This window comes from Chroicocephalus ridibundus, chromosome Z, assembly GCF_963924245.1.
Source record: "Chroicocephalus ridibundus chromosome Z, bChrRid1.1, whole genome shotgun sequence".
NCBI classification, from domain to species: Eukaryota; Metazoa; Chordata; class Aves; order Charadriiformes; family Laridae; genus Chroicocephalus; species Chroicocephalus ridibundus.
This window is the reverse complement of record NC_086316.1, coordinates 55289146-55306264: the sequence shown is the minus strand read 5'-3', so window position 1 is coordinate 55306264 and position 17119 is coordinate 55289146. Positions and strand designations below refer to the sequence as shown.

Genomic DNA, 17119 nt, shown 5'->3' with positions numbered 1-17119 from the left:
TTTAAAAGGGGGTGATAAGCTGTAGCAAACCAGAAAGCCAGGCCATGCATTTACCGTTAGTTCTTTTTTATTTTTTTTTTTATGTATCTCTGCTTACCTGAAAGAAAATACTGTATCAGTTTTGCTCTTTAACAGAGTAATTTAGCTGTAACAATAACTTCTTTAAAAGTATTGAGATTAAGACTAAATGTTTTAGCCAGTCAATTTGCTTTTAATCTGAATAGTTGCATGGGATTTATGTGGCAAGATTTTGGCAGTGGAGGGGGGGCTGTGGCAGTGGCTTCTGTGAGAGGGGATGAGGAGCTGCCCCCACATCGGACAGAGACAGGTCCAGATGGCTCCAAAATGAACCCACGGCTGCCCAGAGCTGAGCCCACCAGCCACTCTGGTGGTGCCTCTGTGATGGCATGTTTAAGAAAGGGTGAAAAACAGCTGTGAGAGAGAGGAGTGAGGAAAATGTTAGAGAAACAGCCCTGCAGACATCAGAGTCAGGAGTGAAGTTGAGCCTGGGAAAAAGGAGCGTTGAGGGAGGCTGTTTTTAGTTTTGTTCTCATTTCTCACTATCCTAATCTGTTATTAATTGGCATTATGTAATTTAATTTCCTCAAGTTGAGTGTGTGATGGTCAGTGATCTTCATGTCCTTACCTCAGCCCATGAGCTTTTTCATCTTATTTTCTCCCCGTGTCCTGCTGAGGAGGGGTAATGAGAGAGCAGGTCGGTGAGCAACTGGCCACCAGTCAAAGTCAATCCACCACAATAGTTTACTTGCTGAAGGCATATTGATTTACTTATTGCAGTCTCCTAATATTAGTATTTTTGAGCGTTAGGCACAGTAACTTTAGTCTGAAAATGTCTCAGCATCTGCCATATCCGAAGTGAAGACTCTTCTGCATTTTCATGGTCATCATTAAGAGTTTATTCAACTATGTCTGAAATAATCCACTTATATGCATAATTTGTAAAGAGAAACAATTGGGGGACTAGAATCAGGGACTAGAGCAAAGTTAATGAGGAAAATACTGCATGAGAGTTTAGAGTCTGCATTACACAAAAGATAAGATTGCATTTTTGCAACACACTCTTCTAGACCTTAAACATAATATTCTCCTGTCTTGCTTATTTCTTCCTCTTTGTAGAAAAACCTGGGCAAAACTGTAACTTGTGACTGTACTCGTATGCATTTTGGTTTGAAGCATTAAAAGCTAGGACTTTTATGTTTGTGTAGTATATGCCTGTAAAGACGTTTGGGTCAGTTGGATACTACCTGAGTTATTTTTAAAAAGAAAATTGTAATGCCATTGAAGATACATGCAGTCTCTGGATTCAACGTGATGCTATGCTTAAAACTATCAAGAATAGCTAATAGAGCAAAAAGAAATGCTATAGTTTCTTTTTTGTCTTAATCTGTAGGAGTTAGTTAGACAGTGGAGTGCCCCTAAGTACCTTGTGGAATCCTAGTGTGTGATATTTGTTCAGATAGTTTTTTCTCTTGAAATCATCCTTACTCCCCCAAAGAAGTGAGGAAGAGGGAAAAGTGAAAAATTTTGATTAAAATAGAGTTGGTTTCACATGTGAGATTTTTATTTTGGACTTTGTTTACTGCAAACTATGGCATGATTCCATTACTTGTCACTTATAAATTCCTGTCTTCTCTTGCAGTGCACTTGTAGGAAAGACATGGTGACAATATCCATGGATGTCTTTGTGAGGAAGTTTCAACCAGACAGGTACCAGCTGTGGAAACAAGGCAAGGATTTATACACCATTGACCATACAAAACCAACTCCTGAATCAACACCCGAAGTAAAGGCCTGGCTACAGAGAAGAAAGAAAACAAAGAACTTTCCCAAGGGGTATTTATGTTTCTTTGTCTTCCACTTAATCGTCTTCAGTATGATCTCAGTTTCCTTTTTGTTTCTTTTTTTTTACCACTTTCTCTTAAGTTTTATTTCGATTTATTTTCTTTAGACGAAGCTTGTTTTTCTGTTTTCTGTATTAAGACGAACCTGGGGACAAGCAAGTCATCTTTTCAGAGTGACTATGAAAAATTAATTCAACTTACAAGTTACGTGTATAGCTGCAGTTAATGACTATAGAGAGCATCAAAATGCATTCCAGTGTGGTATGTAGAATCTTTCTTTAGTAGGAACTATTCCATTAAAATTTTCAAGGTATGAATGGTTGCCGCTGTTTCTAGTGACATCTGTAACCAAAAGACAAGGGAGAAGTCTCCTAAGAGCTGAGGTAAAGATTAAGTTGGAAAAACTTACCATAAGCTGTGGCAGGATCCCAACAGCTGTGTGAAGGCTCTAGCAATAGTTCTAGCCCTTACTGCCATCTACCTCCAAAGAGGTATCACTGCCTCTCCGGCACGCGGTCACAGTGCTGTAGCCGAAACCTCTCTGTGTGTACCACAGGTCAATTACAGATTGTAATTTAGCATTAGGCAGGCCTAAATTGCAGTTATTGGTGCTGGCACCACTAAGAAAGTTAGGAGAAAAACATTTCTCAGCTTGTCACTGAAGCTATCAGAGCTTTGACCTATTAAAGCAGTTTCATAGCTGGGTCTGTTTTCCTAGTGTGCATCCTGTCTGTGATTCTGGTTTTTGTTTGCATTGCACAAACACTTTTTGTTCACTAATGCTTTCCTGTCTTACTTAGCAGGGTTTTTATGGATTTTCTTCTTCGTTATCTAATTAAGATCTACTTAATTTCTAGCCTGTGGTGGGCAGTTTTATTGGTATCTGCTTATGCGGAGAGCAGCTTGGTGGGCTAAAGATAATACTGAATTTTTCAAGATCTTTTTCCTCCTTTAAATAATTTTACAATATAATTACTTCTTTAACTTGCTCTTATACTGAATTTCCTCATTTTCTTTGTAAGTTAATGTATTTCTTGGGGAAAATGGTAGGAAAGTCAACCTGCAAAAGAGAGGAACAATTGCCACTGTAGTGGAACATCATAGATAAGAAATGTAACATTGGGTTTGTTCTGGGTAAGAACAGTTTGTGGGTAGAATCAGTTCTTGCAGACAACTGGTGAAGCAGCTGGACAGCCAATTTGTTAGTATATGCATAGTATGTATAATGTTGACCCAGACACACAGAGGGAGTAATTCTGTTGTTTAGCTAGTTGAATGCCATTTTGCATTGTGGTAAATTTCACTGTGTGTCTTGTATAGCATTACTGCCAGTTCACCCTTGGACCATTAGTGGTTCATTTGGTTGTACCCTTATGGGTAGCCACTTTTAACTAAAACCAAAGACTTCATAATAATAGTGTTGAAAGTTTTATCATAGGAACACATGAGCTGATTTCACGCACTTAGCTAAGCTAATAAACACAATCCCAATGCTGTTTAATTCTTGAGTTGGCTTTCGTTCAGGCATGGTAACAATGTGTATTGCAAAGGGAGGATAAAATGTTTATTCAGCTTCATTTCTAGTGTAATGTGTCGATTGAAATTGTCGTCATTTTGATTATGGGAATAATATAAGTTCCAGAAGAGTGAAAATAGAAATACCATTTATGGAAATCTTCATGAATATAGTGACAGGGAGAGCTTAATTCTGACATTTATGGCTGAAATACTTTGCTAAAATAGAACATCTAATGGCTGCATGTAAACAGTAATAATACTTGTTGTTACATTACAATGTGAACTGATGGGCGTCTCATACTTCACGAATTTTCTGGAAATTACTATTTTATAGAGAGAGTGTTGAAAGATATACGTTGTGGACATACGGTAAAATTTAAGGGGTAGTAAAATGTTTTTCTGGAGTTGTCTGTACTCTATGATCCAAGACCTTTGTAAAACTCATGGTTTACCTGCCATAGTTGCGCTTTCACCGCTAGGGTGTTATGAGTTTTGAAACCTGATGTGTGATGAAGCGCATAAAAATCTCCTCCCATGTCACATAACTGAATTTGAAACTGAACTAATCTCCTGTTACTTTTATCATGAGCACATAAATTAAAAACCAGTTTCTGACAGAGGGGGCCATTTCTCCTGCTTTAAGCCTCTTGCTTCTACTTCTGAGGGTGCAAAACTTTCTGCTGAAAATTTAATTCCAAGTTTATTTTTTACACAGCATTATGAAACGTATTGCTTGATATTGTAGTCATTTAAAATATTTGGTGATCAGAATTTTTTCTTCTTTCAGATGCTTGTTGTTTGTGTAAAAAGTCATATAAAAACTAAACAGATATGATTGTACAAGGTGTTTCAGACTAGTGTTGGGGTTTAGAAATTGGGGTTTAGAAACACCACCTGATTTTAGGGCAACTGAGAATGTTTTGTCTTTGTTACTTTTATAGGGGTTATTCTCTTTCAGGTTTAAAAGAACGATTAATTAAAAAGCTGGTTTGTATGCTGGTTAAGTAATAGTTACTTAAGGTTATTTTACTTTTACAATTTAATAACTTTGCCACAGAATGGTGATAAAAGATGAGAAGGTTAAATCGAATCAATTGTTAATCTATCACTTAATAAATTGTAAACACTATCTCAACACAAAAAGATGAAAAATTGTCAGTTTCTAACCACTTTAAGCAGGTGAAAGGGACATATATATTGGTAGACGTTTTATCTTATCCAAGACAGACATTCTACTCTGACAGCAATATCTCTTATAACAGCTTCCAGCACACCAGATCCCGATCTAAAAAGCTTAAAACTCCAGAGGACAAGAGAGTATCTGCTATGGTAGCTGGTGCAGAAATCATAACGACTGAAGCAGCTAGTGATGGCTTCAAGGTCAGTGAAGAACCTGGAAAAAAAGTGAGACTGGTAAACACAGGAGTGCCTTCTGGGGAAGAAGAAAACAGTAGTAGAATGCACCTGGATCAACATTTATTGGATAATGTCAAGGTTGCAGGTGAGATAAGGACTGATTGTGTTTCACATGTAAGTTGTAGGCTGTTGATACTCTAATGCCACATCAGTGGATGTTAAAGCATAGGATTATCCTAAGTAGCATACTAAAATACTTACGAAGTTATGCAGAGAAGACTGATACTCAGTAAGAGTGAGAAAATGACAAAATTAATATTCTGGTCTGAGAGTAATTTCACCTAAACTGTTTTAATAAAGTGTTTTTTAAAGGGGCAAAAAGAACGAGATTTTGTAAATTGTATTTCTTCAATGGACTTACAGGTTTTACAGCAAAATTTTTTAGATACAGAAATGAAACAGAATGTCTTAACACTTATGCAAACAGTACAGAACATATATGCTTGTAGTATGCTCTTTCTATATATGTAGTATGCATATATATATATATATATGAAGAATACTACATATTAGAAGTGGTCTATACTTGTGCACAAAAATGCTCTATCTTGAGACTGCAGATTTCTTGTCACTTCCTGTTGAGCTGTGTGACAATGTAAGTTATAAAGGCCTTGTCAAGCCAAAGATGGTTCTTTTTTCCCCACAGCTATTTTTTACTAATAAACTTGGTCTTTTCTGGCCTTAATTTCATCTGTTTCACATTCCGTTGTAGTTCAGGTGTAGTTTCACATTCCCGTTCAGAAAGACAAACTGCAATTTTAACTTTAAGTTTGTGAGCATTCCCGTTGGTTTTATAGTGATACTGAAAATTTACTTGGAAATTACAAATGGAGAGTATTACCCTGCTTGTGAATATTAATGGTTATGTTAATGGTTATTCGCACATGGTAAACACCAGGGTTGATCCACATAAAGATAACAAAGTTAGTATTTCAATATAGAGACTTAGAAATTTCTGTGTACAAATTAGTTGGTGCTCTATCAAAGCCTTTTATGGTCTGTTCTAATGATATTTTTTTTCTAATGGTGTTATTCCTTTACTCCTCCCCCAACTTCTAATAGAGGTTTGGAGTGTTCATGACCACTGAGAAACAAGTAGTTAGTCAGCAGCCAGTCTGTGTTCATTGACAAGGGAAGGAAAAGCAGAGAAGAGTGGAGTGCTGTCCTCTTTCCTTTGTGCTATTAAAGAGTGGTGCCAGGACCTTCGCAGGGAAAAGGACCTTGTTTAGATATGGTGGTGGAAGCTCCAGTACTCACATTGGAGATGGTCATTTGTCCTGCATTATGTCTGGCTAGTATGTCCATTATGCTCAGTTGAGGCAGTACTCGTCATACCCAGAGATTACGTTTTAGTGCTGGATGGGCTTTGTATTACTAAACTTTATATGCATTTGACCTGAAAAGGGAACTTTTTACAAAAACAAGTTCAAATAACCATTGTAGAGAAAGAATAATGCCTTGGATGTGCTGCTGAATCAAAATTCACTGTGGTGTGTACCATAGAGTTCTTCCAGAACGTGTTTTTTGGGTCACCTGTCTAACCCGTTGTTCTGTCTATCCCATGCAAGCATCAGCAGATGAAGAATTTTAATAAAGTAAAATCCACACAATTTCACCCTTCAGCATCACTGAAATATAAAATTATGCTAATTGATGAAATATAAAATGATGCTAATTGCTTTTCATTTTTAGACCGGTGCTGTTGTTTTCAAAATATTCTTGTTATCTATTTGAAATATGTTTTCCTAATTATAAACCATTAGTCTTTGTTTATTTTCATTTTTAAAACGGGCGTAATAGGATATAAATGCAGGGTATAAAGTTCAATATACCAACCTTTTCTATTATTTTTTTCCAACTAGTCAAAGTTCTTGTGGGCTGTCAGAGTAAACAAGCTACATGAATATTGATCATGTTGAATGACATGAAGACCTGTTGTAATTCAAATACAAAGTACCGATCAAATGATTAAAACTATATTTCACACTCTAAACTCAAAACATTTACATTTAATTTATTCTTTGATCAAACCCATACTCCACATTGGTGTATGTTCTTCTACCAGATGCTTTTCTGTATGATTTCTAAATGAGGAACCATGCTTTAAGTTTGCATAACTCAGATTGTTGTGAAATAAAATACAATAATATAAAGTGAGTTTTATTAACAAATCATATTCTTCATCTTTAGGAAGCATCCATTCAGACTCATTTTCAAGCCCTATTCCTGTACTAGAGAAAACAAAAATGGAAGATGAGGACAGGACAGATTCCAGTCATCCTTTCTTTACGTGTGAAGGTTCTGTGGCCTCCATGCTTGCTTCTGATAACTGTAGCAAAGAAGAGAGTTTGAAATCTCAGAATCAGTCTGTTTCATCAGTACCATACCATAAGTCAGAGGGACATGCTTCTGAAGCAGAAAAACCAAATAACGAGGAAAATGTCTCGATAGAGGATGATGTCAGCGACCTAGAAAGCTGTGGAGATAGCTTGGAACATAGAGAACTGCCTGTTGTAAAGAAGGATGAAGAAGATGGCATGGAAACATCCAGTGTATGTGAAGCAAATTACATCGTTATAGTAATATATTCCAGATTTAATGAAATGTGAAGGAACATGTTTCTAATGAGACCTGATATCCATATTAAAGCACTTAAGAATATGCACGATTTTAATCAGATGCTAATTTGAACATGTTTTGAAGTGTTCAGGCAAGAGTGGGAATTTGGATTCAAAAGCAGCATGTTTCTGGAGCTTGCTTGTTGACATATTTTCCCTCTGATTTTAGATATTTAGTAATTTCACTTTATATCTGTGAATCTGAACTGTCAGCAACTACTCTCAAGCTGTTCCCATGTTTGCTGCCTGCCAGTATGATCAAGGCTATCAGCTTTAATTATGGCTGTTGACATGAAATTGAAATTATTAGAGTTGAGTGCTGTATTTGGTATCATGTATTTGCGTTTCAAAAAATGGCTGTTTTGACTGAATCTTAAGGAGAGTTAACAGTATGCTGGTAAAATGTCAGCAGTGTAGGTTGATTCTGAGGTACTTACTGTCCAAGGACAGAACTTAACATTGCGGAAGCACATAGTAATTTATATTTGGACTGACGTCCTTGAATGAAGAAGTGGATAAATCAAAGCTGAGGAGCATCTCTGCATTGAGTTAGGTGGAAACAAAGTTTGCTTTCATTCTATTACATTATGTCACATAGTTTATGAAATCTTATGGACTTCCTTGCTGTACTTGAAACTGTGTCCCGTAGTATTGGAGTTGGTGAAAGTGAATCTTTGGCTATAGCAGGATAATACAGACAGTATGATTTCAGGGTCTCAAACTTGCTTTTCTTGGACTTTGGAAATTGGCTACAAACCTTAAGGAAACACTTGAAGGAGATGATCCCCCTAATAAAAGGAATATATTTTTAAATTTTTAAATAGTAAGTTTAGTAATGTTTTCTCATTGGGGCACCTACAAACTTACAGTCTGTATTTACTCTTGCTGTTCTGCTATGAAGGGTGGGCAGCTTTGACTTTGGGAAGCATAATGAAAAATTAAGCTGTGATGGTAGTCACAGTAGCTTTCCGAGTTGTGAGTTAAATCCCAGTTTGGCAGAGAGAGAGCAGGAAATCCACTGCCAGATTGCCAGACTTAGTGGGAAATATGTTTTAGAAGACAAAGTAAAATCATGCTGACCCTTTCAAAGACATAAACTGTTCACTAATGATTTTTTTGCAATGTTGTGAATTTTAATAATCTTAGCTCCAGCCCTTCCACTGTAATAATAAAGAGCACTATAAACATCTCAGTGTTTTAATCATAATGTATTAGAGATTATATTTATCTCTTTCTGTGCCTTTCAGCCATTTATATATGAGGTTTTAGATATTCTCCAGTATAATTGAATACTCTTTCTTTCTGTTTCATAATGAGTGAAGAAGCAAGTTGTACAGATGCAATTAAAAAGTCTGATCTTCTTTCCCTTTTTACTTAGTTGGTAACTTTTTCTAGATCATAACCCTGTTCTGTGCTTTAACCACATCTTCCTCCCTCTGCTTATCACAGTAAATATGATGTTTTGTAGCTTACTCCCCATTCTATAGTAGTAATTTTCAACCCTCAAATCAGTCAAGGGACGTGTGTAACCTGTTAGGTTAGACTCAGGGCGTTGAGGAGCAGAGTGCTGTGGTCCATAGGAACGGTGTGAGACTCTGTCCTCCACACCTTTCTGCCAGTGTGCTTGCCCGTCCTCTGTTCCTGAACCTACAGATAACATCAGCAGCTGATTGAATTTGTGATTTCCCCCACCGGCACTCAAATCTGCTGTTGTGAAAGCTGCACTTCTAGAGTTTCTAGCATTGGCCTGAGTTCTTAAATCTTAGAGAACTTCAAGCTGAATGTACATAAGGGTGCTTGAGAGAAGAAGGAATTTTCTCATATCCCAGATCAACATGTTAATCGCGTATCAGGACTCCAGGTCATTGTTTTACTTCCTCAGGAATTTTACGCTCTCTGTTCTTCCTCTCAGCCATCACCCGAGCAAACCAGGATTTATGGTCTGTAATTTGGGAAGGGCTGCAGTAACATATACCACAAACCATTTGTGTTTGACACGGATCGCTCTTTTTTAATTAAAGTATATGTTCTGAATTAGAGAAAAATTATAGAATCATAGAATCTTCATGGTTGGAAAGGACCTTTGAGATCATCGAGTCCAGCCAAACCACCTACAGTCTCTGCCACTGGAGCATGCCCTGAAGTGCAGTGTTGTAGTTGGCAGACTAAAGGTGTTTCAAGTACCCTGATAGTATTTATAGAATTGACATCTGTGCTTATTTACAGAAGAATGTTTTTGTTCATCAAAATTAACCTTGCAGAATTACATTCTAAATTCGTTGTGTTTTTCCCTTTTCAGTCACTGGAAGCTGAAAAAAAGAAAATATCTAAGAGTTGGCGTCATCCACTAAATAAACCCCCAGCTAGATCTCCAATGACTTTTGTTAAACAGCAAGCAACTAGTGATGAAGGTGAGTGTATTTAATGCATTTTTCTGATGATGTTTTATGAGACCACATATATAGGCATTTGGAAGAACAACCAAGATGAAATAATTTCTTTCTGCATGGGAAATATAAACAGTGAGGGCTCCGAACCCAGACAGGTCATGTGCTTTTTGCCTATTTTCACACAAATTCTTCTAAAAACACTGGATCTGTCTTTGCAAAAAGCTTTGAACAGTATGATGTCATTTAAAACATGTATATTCACCTGTCAAGTATTCCTTATTAGAACTTAGAGCAATTGTGTTTAAGAGAAAGTTTTAATTGTGTAAGCATAGATTAAAGTGGCATAAGAATACTTTGAATATGGTTCTTAGGTGTAAGCAGTAGTCCCCTATACTGTTTTAAAGCGTCTTTATCCTTTTTGTCTGTTTTGTGGTAGACGTTGGACATTTGGGAGTCAGTGTCTTAATCTACTGTACTTCTGGGTATCATCAAAAACTTATCAAGAGTATTTACATATATCTTGATTTCCAAGCTTTTGCTTAGTTTCATATGGAAAGGGTGAACATCTCTCTCCCTGTAGTTTTGGTAAATCAATTTTAAGTTATTGATTTAAAATAGTAATTTAAAAGCTGATTTTGATGCGTATGTCATCTACACGCCTCACACCTCTGTATATGGTTCTAACTGTATCAAAGTAGCATGCAGGTTTGCAAGTAGTGAATAGTGTGCAAGATGTTAAAAGTTACTACCATATTTTCACAAACACAAAAAGAGGTGGAAAAACGTGGCTCTCTTTTTAGACATAATGAAAACGACCTTTGTGTACTAGAAAGCAGCAAAAGGTCTCCTCTCTGTTTCCCCAGCTGAACAATTATTGAGAAGTGTTCTTAGAGCAGTTTTCCACTTACTTTTAAGCGGCACAAAGCAACTGGAAGCATGGTAAATGGCCTTCCTGGGAATGTGTAAGGCTGGGCTTCTGCTTTGGCATTTGGGTACTTTAAGTGATTTTTTTTTTTATTATTTTTATGTTAATGCTGAGTACTGACCACAAAATTCCATTGTTTAACTTAATTGCATAAATAAGAAGCATACTGTTAGGCAGTCATTTTGAATATGCTTGTACAGATCTTCACTATAGATTGCAGATATGCATGTTACTGTATACTATATGGTACCTTCAGGCGCTTCAAGCAATAGAGTAAAGTAGAAATAGTAAAGTAAAGAAAAAGGAGCATGACCATAAATATCCATGATATATAGAACAGAGTTCTACACAAGATAAATAAGTAAATAATTCTGCAGCCATGAAATTTAATGCTCTGTAACCAGATACCACAGTGATCAAAAAAATTAAAACAATACCCAGAACTTCTCAGATGCTTTTTCTGGGAGCTTACTTGTGTGCTTTAATTTAGAGAGCCACCGTCTTGTGCAGACAGGCTACAAAAACTAAGAAGTTTACCCAAGATAGGGATTTGCTTCTCTGAAGTAAATAGAAAAAGTAAATCTGCTTTACCCAGCAATCACATATACGGCCAGCCAAAGTTGATGAATAAAGCTACTTTATTCTATCAAACATGGCTTGTGAAGCTTATCGAACTGTGCATCGAAACTATCCATCAAAATGAAAAACAAATGCATTCCTTTTTCCTAGCATTTTAGTTCTGTGTTGCACAGGTTTTTCAGGTACTATTCTCCAGAATCTCTTCAGTTAGCAGAACTGGAGGTTGGTCCTCACACTTGCTTAAACACTGATACTCTGTGTAGTGCAGAATGGAGCTCATACTGCGTCTGCAGCTACAAGTCTGAGTCCCGCATTGCTGTACGCTTCAGTGTTTACCTGCACTTTGTATCTGCATTTTTTTTGGAGCTCTTATTTTATACTTTAGGTGATACAAGAGTCTTCCTGGGCTTCCTGATCTTTTTTTTCCCTCAGTTATTACCTCTAGTCAACAGTAGCTGTTTCTTACAGCTACAGATAAGCTTTCCTGACTTCAGAGACAGACAGCATGCGTGCTAATTGATTCTTCTTCTCGTAATTTGGCCATATTATGCGTTCAGTTAGCACCAATTTGGGCACTGTTGAGCTGGGTGCTCTAGTTTTAACTGGTCCCTCATCAATACATCTCCCTCCTTGTTCCACACTTAGTCATTGATTTGTTTCTTCCATCTCACTAGTTTGAGAAAGCCATGCTCGTGCTCTCTCTCTCTCTCTGTGTCTTTCTTTTTTATCTGAGCCTCAGTTTTGCCAGGCATGATACTTCAATTAGCTGTTAAGCATCTTTCTGAAAATTAAAGACAGCCTAGGCCCATGATCTGTATCATATATGGGTATGTTTGGATACCTTGAGGGCTAGACAGAGCGTATTTCAGAAAGTGTTATGGTAATTTGAACAAAAAGGATGATATTAATATTAAGATTCATCTAGTAAAGTAATTAAAGATTTAAATATGTGGTAGGTTGCAGTGAAATTGCTCTTTTTTAATTAGAGATTATATTCTTTTTGCCTGTTGATGCTTTTTCAACTTTATGGTTAAAACATAGTGTAAAATTCCTATTTAAGCAAGGATTGTGTATGATATAATCTGGCTAGGTGGTGACATGATGACACTGGTTTGTTAATCTCAAGGATTCTGCTATTTATTTGCTGTTTTACCCAGTACTTTGTCAGTGTACTGGTGTCTTAATTTTATGTGAAAGTAGCAGCATCCCAACAAGAAGTCATATACCTTCCAGTCTTTCCTCTTTACATGATGGTTGTCCTTCTGGTAGATAAAGGTATGTTTTTGTTAGGAAAGAAAACGTTGTCTTAGAATCATCCCAAGTAGCTATTAAGCACCAGTCTGCTTGTTGATTGAAGCAAATAATTAAGAGTTTTATTAGACATGACAGTTATTGGTATTTCCTAGCTGGAACTGGAATTTGGTATTATTTTCATGCGTCTGTTTCTCATTGCGATCTAATTTATCAGCATGCTTTTGTGAGAACACCAGAAGAGAGACAATAGCTTTTGGGTGAGCAGAACGTTTACATCCAAGACAGAGACTAAAGAACTGCTGAGGGAGACTGGCAAACTGAAGCCTCAGTGGCTTTCCTGGCACAGGCTGGCAGGCGAGTTGAAGATCTGTGTCTAGATGAATGCTAGTCAAAGGAGATTTTTCTGATCATTTTCAAGAATGTTTGTTGTCTCGTATCAGGGGAGTAATCAGTATCAATGTACTAATGGCTATGCTCCCCTTTATGAAGGTGCTTCATCCTACTCTGTAGTTACCAGAAGTGAAATTCAGTAAGCATACTTAACTCAGTTCTTGTTCTCTATGTTTTTTCAATAAAAATGTTACCGGTAATGGCTATGATACTATAGTGTCTTGGTACCATAACTTTCGAGTTCATCTGATCCTTTACAAGGAGGATTTGCTTATTGATACATTAGTTTATATTTTAATTTATCTGGGTCCAGTAAAATCATAAATTTAAACCAAATGGAGGAAGAAGATGATAGGGGCTAGTGCTGTTAGGAAAAATTAAGAAATCGGGGTTTTGTAGTTCAAATGCAAGTCACGTCACTTTCCACAAGTTGCGTAGTCTGTAGCCATTTCTAATACAGATAATTTACATTCAAATTAATATATTTGAAGTCCTTCAGATACTAGGGTTCTATTAGGAACTTTCTGTGGATAGAGGTGATCAGAGGCTGTTAATAATATGAAGGCAGCATTCTTTGACACTGTCAGCCATTTCAGAATCATAATTTTGCAAATAGAATACTATCATATTTAACAGCGTGCTTAAATTTTAGCTGAGACTATTAAGACAGAATTCTTCAGCAGAAATTTAGTTTTTGCACAGGATCGCTTGGACATCGAATTTTTTGTTTTCTTTTTATCACTGCATATGCTTCGTTATGTGTATGTTTCTTTATGATCTGAGTGTTTCATCTACAGAAAAATGATTGGGTTAATCGTTTCTTTGTGGCTTGATGTTGTTACTTTATTTTTTACTCTCCCTGAAGACTTTCCTTATGTATGTCTGACTTTTGAGTCTCCCTTATTATGATTGCTTTTGTGGAATTAATGCCTAAAGGTCTGAGCAATGAGAAATACTGGCCGGTGGGGAATCAGTCCAGAAATTATAGCTCAGGCTGCCAGTTTAGAAAAATAAGTGCAGCAGTACAGTGTGAGCTGTATCTCACACTCAAAATACTAATAACTTTTATGTAATGAACCTTGGTCTTATGCTCAGTGCAGTATGTTAGCTTGTGGTAATATTATTCTTTTGTATTTAAGTTGTAGTTCTGCTCGCTTAAGCAATAAAAAAGCAAATTCAGCAGAAGGAGAAAGCATACTGACTTTGGATGCACATTGATTGGTCCCACAGATTTCTTTCCAGCAATATTTGGGCATGCAACATTAGAAACTGTTCTTAGATTCAAGTAGACTAAAATTTCCCATCACCCTAAATGATATAATAATAGTGTATAGGTTGAATTCAGTATGGGTTTATTTGTATACAGCTTTTAGTGTTTTAAATACAATTAAGAAGTTCAAAGTAATTTTGCTTTCATTACTTTGTAAAATAAGGAAACAGAAGACTACTGTGAATCGAAAGAGTTGCTTGGACAAGAGTTTGATTAGTGAAAATTGCAAGTTTTACAGCTGTAGTTTTCCTTCTGCTGTGACATAAAATAAAGCTTCTTCATTTTTTACGTTCACTCTCAGCATTTTATGAGATGTGCTTGAACTGATACCAGTAGTCAAGCCATATAAGGCATGTTCAGCAATGTCATATATAGGTTAAGCATGCTGAAATAGGGGAAAATTACACTTGTAGATGCAATTAGGATTCTTTTGCTTCAGAGCTTAAAATGCCAGATTCTGCTTGAAGATTCTTACTTATTTCAGGAAGAAATGTTAACTTTTTTTTTTTTGGTGTGACTTAGGAAGTAGAGAAGAATTTGTTTAACCAATTGACAGAGGCGTGTTTATTTTTGCCACATTAGTATTGCAATTTGTAGTATTGCTTTTGCTCCCATACTGTATTAATCTGGTTTTTGAATGGAGTTTTACTTCTTGCTTTTGTGTGAGTATGAGTTAATCAAGTACGGAATTTGCATTTTTCATACTTCATCATCTAGCATTGGAGGAGACCGGCACTATCTACCACTTGCAGCGGTATCGCTGTGCTAGACAAACGTGTTTTCTCTCCTTTCCTCTGGTAGCTGCATTGCTTCTGATTTGTTTAAATTCCATTTTCAAGATTTCATTATTATATTTAAGAAAAAGGGCTAGCACTTACGTAGCATGTGGTATCCTGAAGACTCAAAAAAACTTTACAAAATTGCGGTAGAATCTTTAGCAGGTATTTAGTAAAGGGAGGTATTGACAGGTCAAATATAAGCTTTTCCTAAATGCCCAGTACTCATGTCAGCTTTGTGGGCTCGCAGCTGATCTCCAGAAATGGCAAGAACTGACAACTCTGATTATTGCCACTGGCGGCTCTTGTCCCTTGTCATCTTTCACAAGCAGAGCTTGTCTGCCTTTTTGAGTGGACACCTACAAATGTCAGGACCTAAGAGTAGCCATTATTTTGATTCAAGAGGGGAGAACAAACCAGTTCCTCTAGTATTTATGCCTCATTTGCTGGACAGTGGTAAATGTAGTGATCATAAAAACTCATTGTCCTCTAGATGGACCTTACAACTTCAATTGTGCAGCTTTCTTAGCTTTAAAATATAATATTTTACCTCTTAAAGGAGCGGATAGAACTGCAGTCTTAGATACAGGGGTATGTATAATTTCTCATTACCAAGTGTGTCAAAATGAAAATAGTGTTCCTGCTGCATTAGTGCAGCCTCTCAGTAGCCTTCTCAAGGGTAGCTATGGAGCCAGTAAGCAAACTTGATATGAAATTTGCCAAAGGGACACATGTCTCTTCTGTAGATTATCTTCTGGAGTTGAGCTTCGCTTTCTATAATTACGGTCCAAAGAGAAACACAAAAAATGTATGACTTGCATTTAACAAGGATTAGTTTCCTGAGATATTAGTACAGAGGACGGGCTAATAAATTATCCTAGTCCCAAGATAACATAGTAGTAATTATTTTTTTTCCCAAATTAAAAAAAAAAAAAAAAAAGCAGCCCATAGTGTTATCATTGCCTTTGTCAAAATCTGAAGCTGCTTTGTAAACCATCAGTAGTGACTTGATTTCAATGCCAATGGGGTTTTACTAAATGTTTTTTCTTGGCTGAGAAGTGTCTGTAATATATATATTTTTTAAATGTGCAAAATAATTACACTTAAGAAATTGATCCTTGAGGGAGGTTGAATGCAATTGTTGTCTAGTGTATGGAGTGTTTATGGCATGTTTGTTTTAGTGATTTGTGCAGGGACTGTAGCTTGAAGCTATTAATTCCAATTTACACTCCGATTTGTCATGTGAATTTGGACCTGTGATCAAATCTTTCTGTTTTGCATCTTCCATACTTAATTTATAAAGGTAAGTAACTACCCAAGGCCTTGGTTCAATGAAAAATTTCAGCACAATCTTAACTGTAAGCATCCAAGTAACCTGGTTCCTCAAAATTTCACTTGTGTTTTGCCCAGAGGCACTTGTGCTGGAATGTTATATTGGCATAGGTTAGATTTGTGCTGCCTGAGAGATATAAGGTAACGATAAAATATTTTTTCCTCTCTTGGTACTGTTTTTTGTCTCTAGAGTGGAATAAAACAGAGTATGTTGGCGAATCTGCTCTCTAATATAAATAATATAATATATAATACAATAAATAATGAGGAGTAATGAAAAAAATAATGGTTTTGTCTTTTATGCAGAGAAAGGTAAGTATTTCATTGAATCCTTTGTGATACACTAATTTTATATTGTTGACATCCTATGTACCAAATACTGGGATAAAGATACACATGATCGGTTTAAGTAATCCTTAATTATATGAAATAACTGTAAATTGAAATACATATTCTGTATTTGGAGTTGGTTAGCTTAAATGAGCTTTAGTAAGCTCTTGAAACTGTATGGCAAGCTTTTGTGTTTCATTACTAAATCAGTAAGCATGTGAATGTTCCTAAAAATTCCATTCTAATTTTAGCTACTGATCAAATCATCTAGCTGGTAAGTACAATTTACTGCAAGTAAATCGAAATGGAATGCAAAGTAAAAATTCTGCTCGTTAAAAACTGTAAAAAAATACGTGAGGGAATGGAATGGAGAAAGCAGCTGGTAATAAGTCTTTTACAATGCTGTGAATTAAAGCATTTCAAGAGAGCAGATATCTGCCAGTCTTTACCCTGTAGTCT

The 17119-nt window shown here is 36.3% G+C and overlaps 1 protein-coding gene across 7 annotated transcripts in view; it reads left to right on the top strand.

Annotated features, from left to right (window-relative positions):
* The window catches only part of KDM4C (lysine demethylase 4C), a 274028-nt gene that overhangs the window by 139150 nt on the left and 117759 nt on the right, over positions 1–17119 (top strand). For all 7 annotated transcript variants that reach the window (XR_010069128.1, XM_063320642.1, XM_063320639.1 and 4 more), the window contains 4 exons: positions 1661–1854; positions 4643–4881; positions 6987–7348; positions 9714–9825. Coding sequence is in view for 6 of the 7 variants with exons in the window: in XM_063320642.1 (XP_063176712.1) it covers positions 1661–1854; positions 4643–4881; positions 6987–7348; positions 9714–9825 (907 nt within the window). In the remaining variant the exon portion in view is untranslated. The remainder of the gene's footprint in view (positions 1–1660; positions 1855–4642; positions 4882–6986; positions 7349–9713; positions 9826–17119) is intronic.